The sequence below is a fragment of the Mugil cephalus genome, chromosome 8 (assembly GCF_022458985.1).
Source record: "Mugil cephalus isolate CIBA_MC_2020 chromosome 8, CIBA_Mcephalus_1.1, whole genome shotgun sequence".
In the NCBI taxonomy this organism is placed as follows: Eukaryota; Metazoa; Chordata; class Actinopteri; order Mugiliformes; family Mugilidae; genus Mugil; species Mugil cephalus.
The window spans coordinates 17,946,512-17,967,338 of NC_061777.1; the positions used below are offsets into that span (position 1 = coordinate 17,946,512).

General features: G+C 43.6%; 1 protein-coding gene across 3 annotated transcripts in view; it reads left to right on the plus strand.

Moving 5' to 3' along the window:
• The window catches only part of tcf7l1b (transcription factor 7 like 1b), a 30,529-nt gene extending 15,524 nt beyond the window's left edge, over window positions 1-15,005 (plus strand). Inside the window, exons 4-13 of one of the 3 annotated variants that reach the window (XM_047592386.1) lie at window positions 2,844-2,927; window positions 9,701-9,836; window positions 10,146-10,248; window positions 10,807-10,890; window positions 12,592-12,735; window positions 12,855-13,017; window positions 13,112-13,219; window positions 13,419-13,470; window positions 13,684-13,712; window positions 14,072-14,218. In XM_047592386.1, coding sequence (XP_047448342.1) covers window positions 2,844-2,927; window positions 9,701-9,836; window positions 10,146-10,248; window positions 10,807-10,890; window positions 12,592-12,735; window positions 12,855-13,017; window positions 13,112-13,219; window positions 13,419-13,470; window positions 13,684-13,703 — 894 coding nt within the window. In that variant the 3' untranslated portion in view covers window positions 13,704-13,712; window positions 14,072-14,218. Of the gene's footprint in view, window positions 1-2,843; window positions 2,928-9,700; window positions 9,837-10,145; window positions 10,249-10,806; window positions 10,891-12,591; window positions 12,736-12,854; window positions 13,018-13,111; window positions 13,220-13,418; window positions 13,471-13,683; window positions 13,713-14,071 lie in introns of all 3 variants that reach the window. The other 2 variants (XM_047592384.1, XM_047592385.1) reach the window with 2 other exon arrangements.
• The last annotated feature ends 5,822 nt before the right edge of the window (window positions 15,006-20,827 follow it).

Consider the following 20,827-nt stretch of genomic DNA (forward strand, 5'->3'; position numbering starts at 1 on the left):
ACATCTGTCTCTTCTCCGTGCTCTGATGTTGGCCTGCAGTATGGCACCACACACTTCAGAGATGACAAAGACTCTTGGCTGTGTTTTCCTCTGCTCTGTGAGAGCAATGTAACAATTAGAACCCAACTCTGGCAGGCCACATGCCCCAGAGCATATGTTGTATTCTCTCTGTTCGAAAAACCAAAGGGCTCCAGTGTAGCTTTTTGGAAAATTTCAGTGGCATCACTGCCACCTTTGTCGCATCTGGGTCCTGTAAAAGTAGCACATTCTACTGATGTCTATTCTGAGTGTTGGAGGCAGCAGGGAAGGCTGGAATACAATTAGAGAGCTACGAAAATGGATCAGCTAAACTTTAGATACACATTTTCTTCAGTTCTCGGTCCGAGTATATTTACCAGAGCTTCCAGCTCCCATGCTGAAACAAGCATTGCTATGAGCCCCGACCATATGCCCGTATTTGTCCCTAATAAATAAGGGCATGTGTAAAGCATTACTAAATGTTTTGCTGTTAAAACGATATTAGTTTCGCTCTTGTGTCAGTCTTTTACAAACACCCGATATCTAACTAAAAGTCTTGGCATAACTATTTGAAAGTTCCATTTCAAATTCTGTTTTTTAATCCACAATTGTAACTTTTTTTCTGACACTAAGCTTGTGCGTTTTTTTTTTTTTTGAGACATTGAGAAAGTTTTACCTGAGCAGTATGGCCCACAATTCTCTCGCCTTTTGTTCCTGAAACAATTCAAGCGCCCTCCCCCCTTTCCCTCTCATGTGTTAGTGAGCAGTGTGTTGCTCAAGTGTGGACTGGAGCTAATGTGACAGTGTGGCATTACCTGGCTGGATGTTTTCGGGGAGTGTGCGAACAGTGTGCTACACAGGGCACACTGGCAATTAAAAGAAAAGTAGGTGCTCAGGGAAAAAAGTGCCTGGGGGCATGTTCCTCGGTCCTGGCAGAAGCTGTCAAATAAGGGATGGATTGGGTGGGAGAGCCGGGGTGGGCACGGCCGGGCTAGACCAAACGCTCACAATAGCGCTTGTTTCATTTGTGGAAGGACTCATGATTGACATAGATTAGACAGAGAAAACTGCATTGTTTTGGATTTTCTCTCCAGAGAGTAGCATTCATTAGGCACCATGCACACAGCAGAGTAAAGTTTCAATAGGGAGCTAGCAGCCTCTAAAAGCAACTGCCTCCTGACAGTTGTATGGAGTTGGGCCCATTAGTTGGAACCTGCGATTCAGCCTTGAGCAGTATAGTGAAAATGAAGAGGGCTGATGTCAACTCCAAGAATTTCCCCCCTTTTCGAAGGGAAAAAGGGTCCCCATCCCCCTGCCTTGGTGCTCTGTTGGACCCCAGCTGTCAGGAAACAATACCCTCTGCCTGCTCCGACAAACTCATTCCTGAAAATGTTTTTTTTTTTTTCGTTCCCCCTCCTCTCCCATTCCCCCCTCCTGCTATAATGTCTTTTCCATTTTTAACCCACAGTCATCCAAGCTTCCTTCCTCCTTACAAACCCTGAATGATGAATGGAGTTTTAAAACTCGAAACCCGAACGCGGGACTTCTCCGGTTTGCTTGTTTGTCATCGTTTATCCTGAAACAACTCCTGAAAAGTCGACAAAACTTTGACTTTGCCTAGATCTTAAACTGCCAGAGATCTTTGTCTGCCAGATATTATTTATTGTCCCATTCACCAGATGTTTGCGGTGGGTGGACGTCAAACCGTGCGTATAATTTCATAAGTGCAACACTATGTAAATAACAATGATAGTCTACTTTGTACGTTGATAACAGTGGATGCACGGTGAGATTGTGCAACCACCTCTGACGGAAATTATTCCACACAGTAAACTTCTGTGCCCACAAGGAAGAATAATAAACTACGGTACATTCATATGTCCGCTCAGCATGGGCCTGGATGTTACCTATACACAAAACCCGGTTAATTAATTTGAAATTGTACCAGGGAGAAAATCCACATGCATGACAAGCTGCTGTATCCGGTATTTAAGCTGATTCATAAACCAGATGGTTGAGCTGTGCTTTTGGAGCTCTGGCTTCATGCTATCTCCGTAGCTCGAGGACGAAAAAGAAAAAAAAACTCAAAAAATAAATTCAAGAAAAAAAAAAACGTTCAGCTTGTTGCATCGCAAATAGTAAATCATGAAAAACCACGGCTCTTACTCCGTGGCACAGAGGGAAAGCGGAAAAGCATTGAGAATGGTTAGACGGGCAGTTGCAGAAATCTGTCCGGCAAGTGACAAAAAATAAAAACTAAAAACAAAAACCTTCATGTTAACTTTGATACATGTGTAAAAGTAATGACACTGCTGAGGGGAGGGGCTGCGTTCAGGTCAAAAGGCCAAATGAATTGAGGCGGATAGTCAGGAGTGAGATCCGAGTGCACAGCTCAGCCTTTCGCTCATCTGTAGATGGGGCTTCCTTCCAGCTGTCTCTTCCCACCCGCTCAGCGATGGGCGCCCACAGCTGGCCTCTTGTTTTTCCTTGACAAACGGCAATTTCACAGTCCTTCACCAGTCCGTTGTGTTCACATCGCTCCTCGAACTCTCCTTCGTGCCAGCACTCGCTGTCTGACTCCAGCAGCAGCGATGTGGGTCTGGTCCAGGTGTTTGCTGGAGGTCTCTGCGGGTTCGACGCCATTCATACCACTTTCGCACACTCTAGGAAAAGATGAACCACAATTTTTGTACTTTATACATCGGTTTGACCTCCATATTGCGCCCTAATTTTGAATGGTTGTTGTTCAATCCTTTATATTTTATCATGTAAAAATGTGTATCTGGTTCTGTTGCTTAAATTTGGTCCTTTTCTCTCACCCACAGTACCTGCACATGAAATGGCCTGTTTTGGATGTTCCCGGATCTGCAGGATTAAAAGACTCCCGTTCTCCGACACCAGGGCATTTAGTAAGTTGACCCTTTCTCTCAAACGCGTGACAAGATTCAAGCCAGAAAACTCGGAAAAAGTTGCAGCGCATGGGCAGTTTTGCAGTGAACTGTAGACGATCTGGAGGCAGGAGACTTGATTCAGTGCCTATGGAGATGCAGTAATCTAAGAGCTTCTGTGATGAAGGAGCAGCATGTCAAAATCCTTTTCTGTGGCGCTCTGCAAATTCATTAATGCAGAACCCCCCCCACCCATTTACACTCCCTTATTTTGCGGCACTTCCACCAGGCTACATGACATTAATCCAATAATCTAACGAGTCATGTAAACTTGTTTTGGGAATCCGTTTACAGCGAGCCATATAAATGCTTTAACGTTATTATTCGCAATAACGAAGTTATAGTGAGCATGTATATCTGCTGGTTCCCATCCATACAATCCACCCACTGCAGCCCCCTACACCACCCGCAGGCCAGCTGCTAAACAGTCTGTCTGTCTTTACCACAATAACTCCCGTCTGCGCCATAAATCTCTCAAGTTTGCCATTCCTGAACTTTGCCACTCAGGTGTGAACTAGTCATCATGGTGTCTCACTCAGGTTAGACAATGCGGGGCCTCAGCAGACCTGTTTGGTTTGTGGCTTCGCTGTGGGATGTGTGTTTGGGGTTGAAAACACGAGATAACGCGGAGCCAAGAGCATCTATCTAGCCTCTCACCTGTGAGATTGTATCAGGGCGTTTTCTGGACCAGGAAGAGTTGTTTTAAACAGTGCGGAAAGCAGAAAGCCACTGTCACTCCACTTCGGTAAAGAGAGTCATTGTGACGCAGCCTCTTGACCTTACATATCCTCCCTGGATGCGCTCGCCGAGTTTGTGCTTGATTTGCTGGATCGTTTAATAGCAGCATGACAAAGCCCTCATTGATCTGCATCAATGAGAAATTGTGAGGGAGTCACAGTTTGCTCATGGGAATCCAGCACGGACTTATATGTCTGCATGAAAAACAATTAAGGATATCTTATTAGAACAAATGCTGGCCTGTGAGTGACCCATTTTTTTTTTTTTTTTATCTCAGACACAGCAGTTATGCTTTTATTCAATTTTAGCCATTTAGCTGTAATCTAACATGATGAAATAATGTGTGAATTGGTGAAAAAAAAAAAAAGTCAAAAGAAAGAGTTTCATAGCAACAATTGGATAAGACAATTACAGCGCGTTGCGTGAGGCTTAGGTCTGTGCTTGGATTGTTTCCTGTTCTGTCCTTCATGAGCTGCTGCTACTTTTTCCTGTGACTCTCGGCTGCGTTGTTTGGCCTTCGCATGTTTGAATGTCATCAACCAGAAAAGTCAATAGGGAAAGGAATAAAAGAAAACGAACAATGCGAGGGAACAATCTGAAATGTTTCTCTAAAGTTGCTTGAATAATAGGCATCCTTCACTTTTTTATGTTTAAACATGTGCTCTCTTAAGCCATGAACAATCTTCCCTTTTCTCTACATGCGTTCGAATGTTATTAAAAAAGTCGCTGATGGGAAGGTATAACGTAGTTTGTTTATATAAGACAAGTTCTTTTTTTTGCAACAGAATATTAGCTCTAGTCAAATGTCTCAAATCAAATATTTAAACTGCGCGCACAAAGCACACTAGATAACTGCATTTCATTTTGTACGGACGCAACTGCTCAGAAGCGGCGCAGAAGGCAGGGAAGTTCACTGAAAGTGTAACAGCTTTCATTGTGTGACCCAAAAGAGGAAGTTGCCGTGCTTTATCCTGTGACATGTGTCCGGAGGGTCATTTGACGTGGGGTGGGAGGTTCTAATACCGGGTACCCTGGGCGCAGAGGATAGAAAGCGAAACACCCCGCCGTGTCCTTACCCCCCCTCTCTGGGCCAGGTGCCCACATGCCCCTCTGGTGTGCTGCTACTGACAGGGAGCCAGGCTGATTATGTGCTCATTACTTCAGCCATGGAGAGAGGAGAGGCGAGTGGGAGGGGAGCAGCAGGCTGGCTCCCCAGGCCTGCAGGCTCCCCAGGCCCCAACACTGTGCACTAATGAGAGCAGGGGGAGCGGATGGGCACACACGGGGGGTTAGGGATTACTGCCCAGGGCCAAGAGGAGGCAGAGATGGAGAGACCCGAGGAGAGGCGGTGAAGAGACACCAGCAGCAACTCCCGAAGCAGACCTGCAGTCGTGGTGTGTTTAATCTGACATCGTTGATTTGTTCGTGAAGATGGCCTGGCATGGTTTGGATTATCTGCAAAGACACATGCGTGTCTCACATTGCATGTTGATTATTTGCATGACGTTAGTTTACTGGTGAGATTTTTTTTTTTTGCAGCCTCTTCGTCGGCAGACCTGCTCAGTCAAGCTCCTCTGCAGATTAATAAATCATGCACCTGCGAGTCACCACAAGTTGAATTTTATTTTATTTTTTTTTTGTGTGTCAACGGCATTATCTCGCATTCCCGCCTACGCCTGTGGAGACCACTGAAACCGTTGTTGGTGAACTGAAATTGCTTTGACATTTCTGCTAATTCTGGCAGTGTGAAACAAGGGAAGATGATGTAAAATAGGAATCGGAGGGGTTCGGTGGAAACAGAAGAGTTCAGGGAAAGACCGTCCTGTCACTGTGCAGATTGGGTCCATAAGGCCTGTATGCTAATCGGAGCGCGCTCTGGCCTGAGATCCTCAATTATTCAACAGACAGGTTTGTTTAGCATTCAGTTGGTACTGCTTTTGGTGGGAATGGTGCTGGTGGTAGTGGTGGGCTGGGAAGACCGGGAAGAAAGGGAGCGACCTCTCCTGTACCACACCCCCATCATGTATGCACACACACACACACGCACACACACACATGTCGAGTACCCCGAAAACCCCCATATCAGCTCCTGTGTTCAGAGGGCTGCCTCTTCATGAATAATACATCAAAGGCGCTGCAGGGCCAGGTGATGCAGTATGGGGAACTTGTTAGCCCATCAGTAGTGACCGAGCTGGACCAGAGGAGAGGAGAGGAGGAAGGAAGGAAGGAAGGAAGGAAGTAGAAGTCGGGTGGCGGTAGTATGTCCGACTCAACTTCCACAACGTACCTATTCACAGTCATTAAAGCTGGACTGATAATGATGTCAAGGCTGCGTGCTTCCCTCCCTGAGGTCATTCAGTCACTTCTAGTAATTTGTCCGCCGGGCCTATTCCCTGTGTCATTACAGACTACACTATCTAGTACTGTTATTCTGGATTAGAGGGAGCTGTGAATCTCTAATGAGGTAGAACTGACCAGAGTGTCTGTCCCTCAGTTACTTATCAGATCAGGGCGCACTCAGTGCTAAAATATGGGCTGATTTGTAGTAGGCAGGGGCACAAGAATCGCTCTCTTTGTTTCAATATTGTATTAGTGTCTAGAGTAATCAAGACACAGAGGGACTTGGCCCTGTCAGCGTGTCCTAAGTCACTTAGTCATGCAATTGTTTAAACGAATTGAAGTGGCATGATGTAGAGCAGCATTCCAGAGATGCATTTTGTCTCCGTGCGTACGTCGTGTGTTATCTTCAGCTCAGCCTTCAGTGGCTGCAGGATCCTTTAAAACGACAGAGTAAATGAAAATGATCGATATGTATACACTCGCCTTGGACCCGCACTCTTTCAGAAGACCTTTGAGTGGGAGTCCGGGGAGATTTTCTCGTTTTGCATTAGGCAGCGAACAACCGGGATCCATCATGAAATCAAAGGGTTTGGGAGGACTGAACTGAATACTGATCGAAGGTCTGCAGTCCTGCTGGGCTACTGCAGAGACAAAATCCTCTTCAGAAAGGAGATAAGGAACCATTGCTTTGATTCCAGTTAAACAGTTAAGCTCACTTGATGAGCAGATTTAGTGAGTCCCTGAGTGATGCTGTTTATTAGTGGCAGTTTTAAAAAAGAAAAAAAAATGTAAATTTATGTCTGTCAATTTACAAATATTTATGCCCGCACCAGATCCCGATGAGATTTGTGCATGTTTGTGTCTATACGTGCTGTGCAGCTTTTGCAGACTCTCTTAATTTATTTAATGGCCGCTGGGAGATATGGACTGCAGTAATCTGACGCCGCCCTGCGCTGTATTATTCTAACCCAGAATTATAACGCCATTGACCTTTTCAGAGGCGATGACCAGACGTAAAGCACACGTTGTCCTTGATGAATGGCATAGTTTTGGTGGAGTGGTTGATTTTAAAGACATATGACACGGTCAGTCCCCTCTCACGTCCGCTTCCTGTTGGAGTTGACAAACAAGGCTTGGATTTCTCAGCATGCCAGGCATTCTTTTCACCCTGTCTTTCCTGGAGCTTTGAAAGGCCTCTGAGCCTCCCACCCAGAATCGCCGAGCATAAAGACACACAAAGCTGTGGGGTTATTCAGTTTGTTCTAAGCTCTCTTCCCCATCGGCTGTTTGCCTAGTAATTCAATTCAGATGTGCAGGATCCAAAAACATGTTTGCTTGAATGAAATCCACCCCTCCACCCACATTGACCAAGGACTGTGCTTTTCTTAGCGCTGCTCCAAGTTGGACAGCCAAGCAAGGTACTGCCACCTCTGCCTTTTTAGCTTCAAACCCTCTTAAGAGACAGACATCTTTTCTCTGCACCGGCTCAACAACTTTCTGCTTTGTTTTTGTTTTTTCTTTTTAGACCTTGCTCTTCGTATGTCAAAGAACTCGAAGACCAGTTAGGAGTGTTTGACTTGCTCGGTGAGGGACCTGTTTGCAACAAGCGCATTTATGTAAAGAGCATGATTTCTTTCTGTTGGCGCCGATACCATCTACTATCTGTTCCATCGCAATGATGATAAAAAAAAAAAAAAGGTTCCTTGTGACTTTGTTGTTACATTTTGCTTGTGGATTACGAAACAATGCGCACATCTCTTGTCATGGGCTACAGGAACATCACCTCTACACTTGAACCAGATCAAAGACGGCTTAGACGCCTTTGGTTGTTACCCACAAATTAACCATCAGTCGAGTTCCTCTAATTTCTCGAAACCATTTTTTTTTTCAACTTCTCGTTTGTCAGGAGGGCTCACTTAACTTGAACCAGTTAAAATATGGAGCTGATTTTGATTTCCTTCGTTACACAACACGGGGAATCCAGCAGGTAGGATGCAGATCGGGGCAGTCTCGCGCACTCCACTTTCCCTCACATTCTGGTGAACCGAAAGGCAGCGCAGAGTTTAAACTAGTGCCTTCAAACTTAGAAATATGTTTAGAGCACACGATTCATGTATTCCAGGATATGAATAATTAATAGGCTTCATTTCAAATTCTCACTGAACTGCTTCCCAAAATGTGTTGGCACCCAGGTCTAGAGGTCTCAAACAACCCTGACAATATAGGGAAAATTCAGGCACATTGTACACGAAGAAGAACAACAAAGCACATCTCAAATATACATGACATGTGGGACCTGGGATTTTGACCTAGTAAGTCAACACAATTTCTGCCATGAACCTTTATCAAAGCCTTTTCTGTGTTGTGCGAAATTGGCTTGTCTGCGCATCGTCATATTCATTGACCTTAGGTGCTCTGAGTGTAGAGAAAACCAAAATAAGTCTTGAGCAAAGTGATCTTAATATAGCCGTGTTTAACACCAGTAAATATTTTCCTCACTCCATCTGGCCTTACCAGAATCAAAGCTTTGCTTTAAACACGGGAGAGGCCAATTTGCTAAAGATTTAAAAGGAGGAAAAGGTTGGACCTTCCTCTGTAAGAAAAAAAAAAGCAGCAGCAGAAAAAAAAAAAAAAAACCCAAGATTCGGAACAATTCTAAGCAACGTGAAGCAGGAGAGTGTACAGAAGTCTCAATGCAAACCTTGTTCCCCAGCAGACCACGTTGGAGAGAGACAGAGGTTGAGAAGGGGGTGGGGAGGGATATTGAAGAAAGGTTAGCCTGGAGGAACAAGACTCCTTTCTCCCCTCCCACCCCTTGACCCTCCCATGTGACAAGTTGAGCCAACAAGTGCTCTATTCAGCCAGGCAGCCAGGGGAAATGACTGCTAGGCTGAGTGCAGCCTAATGAAAGTAGAGACGCTGGTTATTATTATTGTCTTCATCATCCCCCGTCGCAGCCGTAACGCCGGCCAGATCTTGGCACGGATCTGTACATTTTCAGTGAGCGTGAAGTACTGTGGAAGTACAGACGGCGCATATATAGAAGGGAGTTTCATCTCTGGGCGCTCCTCACCACTTATCTTTTTTAGTTGCGCAGAATTTCAAGTGGTTTCCCAACATTAGCAACATTTGTATTCCGCCCATGGGGGTGACTGCTGTCAGACAGAGGAGTGGGAGATGACTTCTCCACATGTTTATGGGTGTTCAGTTTACCGTGGCCCTGATTATGTTTGTTTGTGGCTTGATGTAGCGACTTCTGGACTCGGTGGCACTGTTGTTTTTCTCGTTTGGGCTGAACAAACAGTTCTCTCCTCCACTAAATGACTGTAATGATCCTGGCATGTGTCTGCGAGGTTTTTTAGCGCTCCCTGGTTCTGGTCCAGGTTGCATCACAGGGGCCGGTCACACGCACAAACCGTGATGTTTACCATTTCCTTTGAACAATGCCCAGCAGTGACTGTGAATCATGCGCAGTATGTACTTATGGGACTGTGATTTGTTTGTTTGAGAAAGTAGATGTGGTACATATGAAAGGCGCTGACGACAAGGAGCCAACCCGTGCAAACAAATCAGAAATAAGTTGTTGAATGCAATAAAACGCTTGTATGTGTCCCACGCTTGTTGCTCACCTCCAGCTCTCTGTGTCTTCTCCTCAGTCCAACAAAGTCCCAGTGGTGCAGCATGCCCACCATGTCCACCCGCTGACGCCCCTCATCACCTACAGCAACGAACACTTCTCCCCCGGCACGCCACCGTCACACCTCTCCCCAGAGATCCTCGACCCAAAGACAGGTAATGCGTCTGATGAACGGACACGGTTTCAGACTGGAGTCTTTTCAGAGGAAGTTTAGATACATGTAAGTTACACTGAATGTACAGGAGCAGCCACGGAAACAACCACTTTCGCACCCTTTCGTCAAGAACGCGCTTTGTTAGGAACGTTTCTATGGACAAGTTTTGTTGCTTTTTTTCCCTCTGTTCTGCCAAGAATGAAACCTTTATGCAGTTACCTGTCAAACTCAAAAAACCTTTTCAGAAATGTGAAATAAGGTTTGATCTAACACTTTTATTGAGAATGTTCTTCTTTTGTGGTACATACAGGTATTCCAAGGACACCCCACCCATCAGAACTCTCTCCATACTACCCGCTGTCTCCCGGTGCTGTCGGATCCATCGCACACCCTCTGAGCTGGCTCATGTCGCAGTAAGTCCACCTGTCTAGATGTATTTTGGTTTTAAGAGTGTGCGAAAGCCAATGTTTCTGTCCAGAATTGACATCAGCGTGCACAATCGCTTCATTGTTTTGGTTTTATGTCCTCTTTCTGTGAAGTCACATTTTAGCACACCATAGCTAAAGCTAGCTAATTAACTGTGTTGGCTTAGCGGTCAACTTTTCCCAGAGCGATAACATTTAGAAAAAGCTCTATAATTTTTTCGATAAAATTCAAATCAAGCGTGAAATAAAGCACGCAAAGGACTGGACAGCTGTAATTTATGTGGATAGGAAGTTGTAAATCACACATAAGTGCATTTGTGCCACATCAGAACAAAAAATACATAAAAAAAAAAAGGATTTGAGTTTACCAGGAAGAATTTATGAACGTTTATAGGTTTTTCTACAGCTCTTCTAATCAATTGCAACGGTGCTGTTCCACGAGGAGGGGATCTGAGTTGATGAGTGGAGGATTAGTGCTGCTGGGTTAGCTGTCAGCTGCGTTTGATCCACCTCACGCTTCTCTCTCTGTCTCCCTCTGTCTCCCAGGCAGGGCCAGCCCATGTACTCCATCCCTCCGGGGGGATTCCGTCACCCCTATCCAGCACTAGCAATGAATGCATCCATGTCCAGGTGAGTAGATCATGTCACCACATTCCCCATGGGAGACACCTAATATGATGCCGCAATCACATTAACCTCACTTTATTTTTTTGTTTAAAGTACATGACGTGAGGTTTTAATCTTCAGTTGTTCATATTATTGGAGGGTATATTCTATTCGAAACAGCTTGAAAACTCTCAGCCCCATTAATTTGTGATCTAAAGTAAAATTAAATAACGTTCTTCGACTCGAACAAAACATTATCAGACCTTGGATAGGCAGCGGCGTCAGGACTACAAAGGGATGTACGCTCTGTCAGAGACACGCTCAGCTTCTTAAACAGAGCGAGCACGTTATTGGCATTCAGTGCTCCTCTCCTGTCTTTTCTCTCAGAGCTAAACTTCTCTGGTCAGGCCGGTGTTCTGAGCTGCTCTACAACACACGCCCTCACGCGCGCACACACACACGCGCGCACACACGCACCTAGCGCAGAGATGAAAGGACCGAGAATCGATTAGGACAAATCAAAGCTCATCTCAACCTACACGTCCCATCAGACTAAACTCTCTGACCCTCTGTCAAAATTGGAAAGATTTGTAGCGCGCCTTCCGGTGTTAGTATGAGATGAAATATTCAGCAGGGTCTCTGTGATCAATATAGCATGTGTAACTCCATCCCAAGATGAACTCGCAACAATCAGAACATACCTCACACAAGTTTGGCGCAGGTCCACACTAGTTCACATATCGTGTACATTTTGGCGTTCCCATATTTATCTGTGTAGCACAATTAGAAAAATGCTAAAAGAAACAGAGTAAAGTTCGTACCATGAAAATCGTCTATTGCCACTTTTTAATCAGACTCAATAGGATGTAATTTGGAATGTGCGAGTGAAGAATAAAATGTAATGGCAACGATGTAGTTCATCGTTTTTAAAGCCGGAGCTTGACTGCGTGCCATCACTCGCAGAAGCCCTGATTTGTTTATTGGGGAATAAGCTGGATGTTTACAAAGATAGTCGGTATGGATTTATCACCGAGGGAATCATATGGTACCTCCTTGTTTATACCGTATAAATAATTAAGAATTAAAAAAAAAAAAAAATTGCAAATTTATCCTTTCAGTTAGACTCCATGCATTTACTCACATGTTTAATTTATAGTTTATATGAAGCCAGATGTCCACATACATTATCATAACCTGGACCGTAGATTTCCTGCCTGCTTTGGTCCCCACTGAGTTTAGCGTTAAAACACTTACCAAAAAAAAAGAGCAGTTTTCCAACATTACCTAGAGTGTGTGGTACAGGAGTACGCGGCTTAATTTTCCCCTTTGTCCGGTACAATGCTCCTTTGTATTAACAATTGGAAATTGAGAGAGACACTTTGTAAAGGTGTTCTGTGTGGACGCCTGTCAGAACGCTCTCCATGGTCTGGAACGTGGTAAGGAAAGAGGTTTCATGTGTCACGGCCATGCCGTCACCATGGTAACAACACACTCCACTTTTCTCCAGCCATCGGCGAATAAAGGGGCTTTTGAAAAAGTCTTTATTTGAACAAAAAAAAGCAAGCATGTTACTCATTGTGTGTATGAATTTAGTCTAGACAGAGGCAGCGGGCCCTGTGAATTTCACCTTTAGGGTAAGGCAGGGGCAGTTTTGTGCCAAGTTAGCCGAGCCCTTTCGCTGTTAAACCCGCTGGTTAAAACGTTGACTCCTTTCTGCCCTCCCAGCTTGGTGTCCAGCCGTTTCTCCCCTCACATGGTGACTCCGCCCCCGCACAGCCTCCACCAGACCGGCATTCCCCACCCTGCCATCGTCTCCCCAGCCATCAAGCAGGAGCCCAGCGGCGATAACATCAGCCCCTCGATGCATGCGTAAGGGCAATTATTTAAAATGCTCAACGCTTGTGCCGCGCAGTCTTTACACCCCATTCCTAAAATGCACCACCATTCGCACGTTATTAACAAGCATCTCTTGTGCCTTTTTGGGTTAGCAGGAAATCTCCCGTTCCTTCCAAGAAAGAAGAGGACAAGAAGCCGCATATCAAGAAGCCTCTGAATGCTTTCATGCTATATATGAAGGAGATGAGAGCCAAAGTGGTGGCAGAGTGCACTCTGAAAGAGAGCGCTGCCATCAACCAGATCCTTGGAAGACGGGTAAGCAGCAACGAAAAAAACAGACGTGGGAGTTAACAACTTTAGTGTGTCTGTCTGTGTGTGTGTGTGCTTATCAGTGTTTTGATATCCACAGTGGCATTCCCTGTCGAGAGAGGAGCAAGCCAAATACTACGAGCTGGCCAGAAAAGAGAGGCAACTCCACTCCCAGCTCTATCCAGGATGGTCAGCAAGAGACAACTATGTGAGTAGATATCTTATCTATGAGAAGAGAGAGTTTAAAAAAAAACAAAAAAACATATTTTTCATTAGGGTTCATGTCAGATATGACTGTGTCTGCTAATTCTAGTAATTACACTTTTGATCTCTGGAACTGAATGTGTTGAGGCAGTGTACTTTCGCTATGAAGAGCGGTTTTTAACGCCATTGTTTTATCTGTGCAGGGAAAGCGGAAAAAGAGGAAGAGAGACAATAAACCGGACTCAAAACCAGAGGGTAAGGGGCCTTTTTCTTCCTGTGTGCTATTAGTTTTTTTTTTTTTTTTTTTACAACAATCAAGAAGAAAGAAAACTTTCGAAACTAACACATGAGTTTTATTTACCTAAAGTGCAACCTGAAAATGCAGCTTTACTTTATTTATGTACATGAATCCTGTCCTTCACTGGCACTTACTAACTTCTTTCCCTGCTTCTATGCTTCGTCAAGCAGCTTATGAGGTTCAGTGCTAATAGTGGCAGGTATGTGTGCCGTTGTGCAACCAAATGACCACCGTAAATCTGCCAAAAAGAGAGTTTCCCCTCCGCAGTGCACATTTTGATGTACATTTCGTGTCGTGTTCCTTTTTTTTTTGAGTCATACTGTACATCATGCATATCATTTGAATAGGCTGTGAACATCTCTTTTCGCTCTCCTTGGTGTCACGTGTTTATTGGTCGGTTTCAAAATGTCATGTTTCAGAACTTTCGCATCCTAGTCATCATTTAAATAATCACTCATTCACTCCCGTCAGCCACAGCATTGAGGGACTTGAACCAGTTTTGGAAGCCGGCGGCCGATCCATAATTCAGCTTCTCGGCTTCTCCTTTGTTTCCCTCAGACTTCTCGATAAGGACGAAGAAGCAGTGTATGCAGTACCTGCCCTCGGAGAAGATGTGTGACAGCCCTGCGTCGTCTCATGGAAGCATGCTGGACTCGCCGGCCACTCCCTCCGCCGCCCTGGCCTCCCCCGCCGCTCCCGCTGCCACTCACTCCGAACAGGCCCAGCCGTTATCGCTCACCACCAAACCAGAGGGACGCATGCACCACCACTTCTCCCTACCTGGGAAGGCTTCCGGGTCCTCATCCTCCTCTTCCTCCTCCTCTTCCTCCTCCTCCTCCCAGCCCACCATCTCCATCCCTATTGGTACTTCAGGTAGCCAGTCGAACACACCCATCCTCACCCGGCCAATCCCCTTCACCTCCCTGCACCACTCCCTTCTCTCCCCTCCTTCCCCCTTCCATCAGGCAGCCCTTCACTCCCATCATGCCCTGTTCCAGTCGCAGCCCCTCTCCCTGGTTACCAAGCCAACCGAATGAATTCGCAAAAGGCAAATTTCTCTCATTTTATTGTGCTGTATATTGCTTTTCTTTAAAATAGGTAGTAGGACAACGTTTTTTCTAAATGATGAAAAGGAAGAAATATTATTGGTCAATATTTGACTGCCTCCTTTTCTACATCTCTCAATGAAAACAAAATTGTATTTTTTTGTAAAGTTTACTGCAGAACTGGTTTCTTTTTGATGCATTTATCCAATGAACCTCTTGTATAAAAGAACCAATGTACATAAAGTTTCTTTATAAAAGCAAAAAGAAACAAAAACATGTTTTTTTTTTCCTTTTTAGCCAAAACCTGATTAATGTTAGTATGAAGTTTAAGTCCTAGTATTGGCCAATAATTCCACCCCCTCCCACCCCGCCTCCCCCTTTTTGATTCACGAGTGTGTGCCCCTTCTTTGACATGTTAAATAAACATTTGAAATTGTTTCTTAAAAGAAATGCCTCAGTCCATCTTTTCATCACCTCATGTTTTTGTCATTTTGTGCGGAGAAATTTCTTTAACAACGTAGCGCGGTTTGGAATAACACTCTCATAACTATGACCGGGAACTGCGTACAGCCATGTAGGTGTTGAGAATGTAGATTTAATGAGCAATATAATTTTATTAAAGCCGCAATGAAATTAAAAAAAAATCGAGTGCACATATATACCTGTCATTTTTTTTTTCTAATGCATGCTTTATTCTTTAGGTCTAAATAGCGAACATCTTCATTTAAACAATGCTGATGGTGGTGAGGACTTTAATGTTTAATAAAGCAGAATTAGGCTAACCACACTGGAAAATGAGCGCCTGAACCAGGGTAACACAATTTCAAGCCCGAAATGAATACAAATAAAAAAATAATAGACATCTGTTCCGTCTTGGAATATAGCGTCCCACAACAATGACAGAAAAGCAGGTCAGCCCCATCCCAGCACGTCGAACCCTGCTCGGGTTCCCTGTTCTTTTTGCACTTTTACTGCATCTTTATTCACCGTTTGGCACACTGCTTAGGCTTTAATTAACTCAGAGGTAATGGGATGGAGCCCCTGGGACCTCATTAGGCAATTTCAATTAGTGAAAAATACACAAGGTAGGTTACAGTTTTTGGTGGCTTTGGAGATGAGGAGTGGTGCCAGGGACGGACCAATTATGTCAGAGCAGAAGGGGACTGGCCTGGACGAGCCCACTGTCTGCCCTCGGCCACGGATTACCTACAAGGAAGTTACCTTTTAATACTGAGTACGTTTTAACAGTAAAAAAGACTTCTCCAGATAGTGGACAGAACCATCAGACCAACTGGACCAACAGAATAGTTTGTGTAAGCGCAAATAAATGCTTTAATAATCTTTTTACAGTCAAGCATGACTTAAGCTAATATGTATTATACACGCACTGTTTATTGTCTGTGAAGGATACAGTGGTCAGTGCGATAAAATCACAAACAGACTCCTGAAGCTGGAGACAGCTCCCCCACCCCCCTCCCCCCGCAGAGGTACCCCTGCTCTGTCTTATGCAATCATTAGCCATAATAAATCTTAGCTTGTTAACCATTCGATCTTACGTCATCATTTCAAGCACAAAACACACACTCTGCGGTGCCACGGCTGCCTACTCAGAGCCCCTTCGCCGATCCATCACTGAAATTACAGGTAATGAGTTGTCAAAACAGCCAGAAAATCTGTCTCCTCGGGGCTGTGTCCATCCAGTGCAATGTCCAATTCCCCCGTGACAGTAGCCACTCAATCCCCAAGTGAACGACTTCAAAAGTGCTGGTAAACACATTTTCATCCCTGCACTTGTTTTTTTAGAATTTTATTTTTAAGGCGTTGTATTTTAAATTCAGTGAAGATGATTATTTGAAGATGAACGTGCACTGGTACAGGTGTTGTTATGCTATGGTTCCCATGCTCCACTCAGACTGTATTATGCCACTGTTTATCTCTAACAACGTGTCTGGATGCTGCTCCACTCAACATCTGCCATGTAAGCACGAGGTCAGATTTAATACATGTTAATTTTTGCTCATTAAATTCTTCCAATCTCTTGCCAAGGTTCTTTTTTTTGGGCCTTCCTTTGATCTTGAATGTATTCCAGGTTAACCATTTGATAGTTCACACTCGTAATATTGCTCCCAGATCTGTTATTAAAATTTAAAAAACTGCAACCAGTGGGAGCTTATATGAGCAATAAGTTAAAAAAAAATATGGGTTTATGTCATTGTGTTGTGATTCACTGACACATCATGAATAAAAGGTTGCTCCTGTATCGTCATTGACTCTGTGACCTTATATCCGTACTAATAACAGGATGCTGCTTTGCATGAGGGTTTCCAAAGCGATATTAATTGATTGTTTCTGTAACATTCAGCGAGCTTAGCAAGACTCAGCTGGCGCCTTTGTGAGGACAGGTATGTGCTCGCTGTGAGCCTAAGAACCTCCTTAATGTATTATTCATACCCGTTTGACCTTAAAGATGGGAATGCAAATGGGTGTCAAGAATGAGAGGGATCATCGGACTTTTCAAATGTCAAATAGCCTGCCACAATTAAGACATATTCATTACAAGAGCCCACAGGTCTTCTACACCCAGCTGAGATGTAAAACACCTCCAATTAACATTTAGATCATTATCTCATTTCTGAAGCCCCTGCACACCTCCAGCCTATAATATTATTTGAGTAATCATAGTGAAAGATTGCAAGTTTAGTGACTTTATGGCATTTTACTGTCCAGATGAAATACTATCAGATTGTCTTTCAGGTTGATATGCATAATATACTTGATACTTGTATGTAACGTATATTTGTTATATGTAACCCTTAAAATGACACGCACATGAAGTGATCACGATGTCGTTTGTCATTTTTTTTAATAGCACTGTGTGTCAGTACTGCCATCTGCTGACAGTCTATGGGTAAAACACAGACACGTGTGAAGTAGTTATCATATGAACCTGTAGGTGGCAGCAGGAACACACACGTGGTATCAAAAAAAAGAAGATATTTTATAATAATAAATATAACTTTTGATTCGTTTTTATCGACCTCTACCGGTACGAGTTCGGGTCATTTCAGAAAAAAATACGCGTGAGCACAACAGGAGGATGTCAGTCTCACATACAGTGGCATCTGTATCTGGAAAAGGTCTAAATATTTACATGTCCCTTTGTTTCTGCATGTGCCATTCAAATGAAATAGTTCTCAAGAAAGTCACGTCCTGTCTCCCCACCGACCTCCGGCTGTTTATTCTAAAGATTCACAGCTGTTTCACGTTAGTTTGATTTTTTTTTTTTTTTTGTAGATTTTTATTTTTATGCAAAATTAACTGGTTTCAGTTGAGCTTTTATTGTTTAAGTTGCTCCACTGAACTGGATCAAACACACCTCATTGTATTCCAACCTGAGCTTCCTCAAAAACATAAATAGGTACGAATGTGCAGTGAAGGAAATGAGGCAAATAATAAAAAGGGGAAGATGAGGCTTTACATCCTCTTTGTTTAAATAGCACACAATATCCCATATAGGGCAGTGAAAATTGTAACTGTGAATGTCATCATGTGGCTGGTCCTATCTCGTCTGAAGATAAACACTTAGGTATTAGTCTGTAGAGGTGTCAAAGTCCCTGATGGCTGTGGCCGTGTGTTGCTATTTCTTCTGTAAAGGTGGCTGGACCCTGCCCTGACATTGGTGCCAGATTTCCCCTTTATTCAGAGTCAGAGAGTGGGCAGGGGACTGCGGATCCTTCACGCCCTGGACATAACCTGTATTCGTACATGTGGTGGGAACTACAGACCAATTTATGCCAAAACAACCACAAACAGTAACAGTTTCTTCCCACAGGTCGTCACTCTGATGAACGGTTAACTCTCTGACAGAGTCAATCCTCCTCCCACAGCATTTCCACAACGTCAGTAACAATCGAAACTGTCTCAAGACACTTTAGAAAACCCAGAGCCTGAAAACCAGAGAGCAAAGAAAAACTTCAGGTAAACAAGAAGAAACCTTGACCGCAACCCAGTTTACATGGAGGGTAGTTAAAAGAGAGAGAACAGAGGAGGAGAAAAGAACAGCAGAAAAAAAATGAGATGAATTCATACATATAAGTTTCTTTCCACTTTGCAAACCCTAAGTAATGTATAACGAGTTTAAAAATTAAGTAAGGGATAATCGCTTCCGCGAAGTCCATTCATGTCCAATAATGGACACCTCGAAGGGTATTATCCCGCATATGTCATGGCCACTTACGAAATAAATACATATTAGGCCAATTATTAATACGTTAATGTTGTTGTTTTTTACGATTTAAATCCTAACTTTTTCACAAGAAGCGGCTGAGCGGACTATTTAACCTGGCAGCACTGTATTCTCCTCCTCCCTTGGTCGACTGGACAGACGCATAAAACAGCCGCAAAATGTCACTGAGAGTAGTGGCAGTGTAGCTCTCAAAGTTGATGTACATGTTTTTCTGAGCCAGGAAGTCTCCAAATGTTTTAACTGTCCATTTCGTTTTTTTTTTTTTTTTTTTTTTTTTGTGTTAATCTCATCCTTATCATCCTCTAAATTGTCCAGTTCCTCCGGTGTCACCTCCTTGTGTCGCGTCTCCTTCTTCTTTTCATATTTTCGTCTCTCTTTCTCTGCTGCTGCATCCCAGTCTTCAAAATTATCAAATTCGCCAAATAGGTTAAAGTTAACTATAAAATCATTAATTGTTTGTTGTGTTTCTGTTGCCACGGTTACCAAAGCCTTTGAGCCAGCGCAATGATTTAGAACTGTCATCAGGTAATTTGACCGGGACGTCTTTATGGGTGTCCATTATCACGTTTCAATGTACACCCCGCAGCCAATCAGAATCGAGGATTCACCCGGACCATGGCATAAACCCTGATAATTTCATAAGAGCGGCAATTCCACAGGCCTTTCCTGTACTTTGCCACTGAGGTGTGAACTATTCATCACTGTTGCTTAATCAACTCATATAAGAATAAACAAGGGCATAGAGACATAAAACTGTGAGTCACAGTAGTAGTTCTAGTACGGGTGAGTTGTTTGATATTATGCGTGAATATATAAGGATTCATACGCAGGTTAGAGCGCTGTGTGGGATACTTAGATATGAATGATCAACTAAAAGCAATCGACACTAATCAGGCTGGTGGTGGGACCAGGACCACAGAAGAGAAGCGTGCACCTATGCAAATCACCACCATGCAGTGTAAACACTCGACCTGTAGGTGGCAGCAGAAGTCACCTCTGTGTTTACATCTCTACAAAAGAAGAAGAAGAAGAAGCGCTCGTACACGGAAGCAGGAACAGGGATTGTGAAATCCTCCAACCTGTCCACTTGAATTTGTCAACGCGGATTGTGCTGTGAACACAAAGACGAGACCGATTACATTTCACAGATTTGTTTTGTGTTTTATTGGTGCGCGGACACAATGAGGACCTCTTTCCTAGTGCTCGCACTATTTCTTTTTTGCTTCTCGGTAAGAGGTGAGTGGAGTTTGATATCGTTCTACTGTTTTGGCATTGGTAGAGAAATGGTATTTATTTCATAATCCCCGTGAGTTTACGATGAGCCCAATGTAGCTCGTTGCCGACTGCCGTAGTACAAACAATACTTATTTAAACCAAACAAAAGAGACGCTAAACTGAAACTGAATGGAAATCAGAGCAGTGTGTTTGACATGCTGGGACAACTGACTGCTCTGTGGTGAGTTGGCGTCGATTTGTTCCAGTACATGGCATGTGTTTTCTCTAATAGGCATTATACGGTGCTTTCACTAAAGATTAATGTAATTTAGCCTTGGGAAATAAATATGCTGTGTGTAGATTACTCATTATTGTAACAAAGCAATCGTGTAAATAGTATATTTAAATGTTGTTTTATAATGATGTATCTTTTTTTGCACGTTTGCCCAGCTGTTCATTTACATTCAGTAATTTTATTGTGGTAGTATGTTTATTTAAAGCTTTTCCATCTCTGTGTAATACAAACTCCCACACTTTATCATTGGCGTCAGGAAATTTCCATTTACTGCATGTAATAGCTTACTTTGTTTCATACCATGATCTTTTGTTCTGCGTGTCTGGACTAAACATTAATCTAATTTGTTGGCTCAGTACGCGTATTATAGAAGCCAAATGCTGCTGGTCCACAAGCGTTTGATCATCAAATGCCAAATGTTATTTCATGCCACATCTGACAGGAATTTTACCATGAAGTGAGAATACGCTGCTGACTTCAAATTTGACAGTGACATTCTTGTTGCTCAGCTT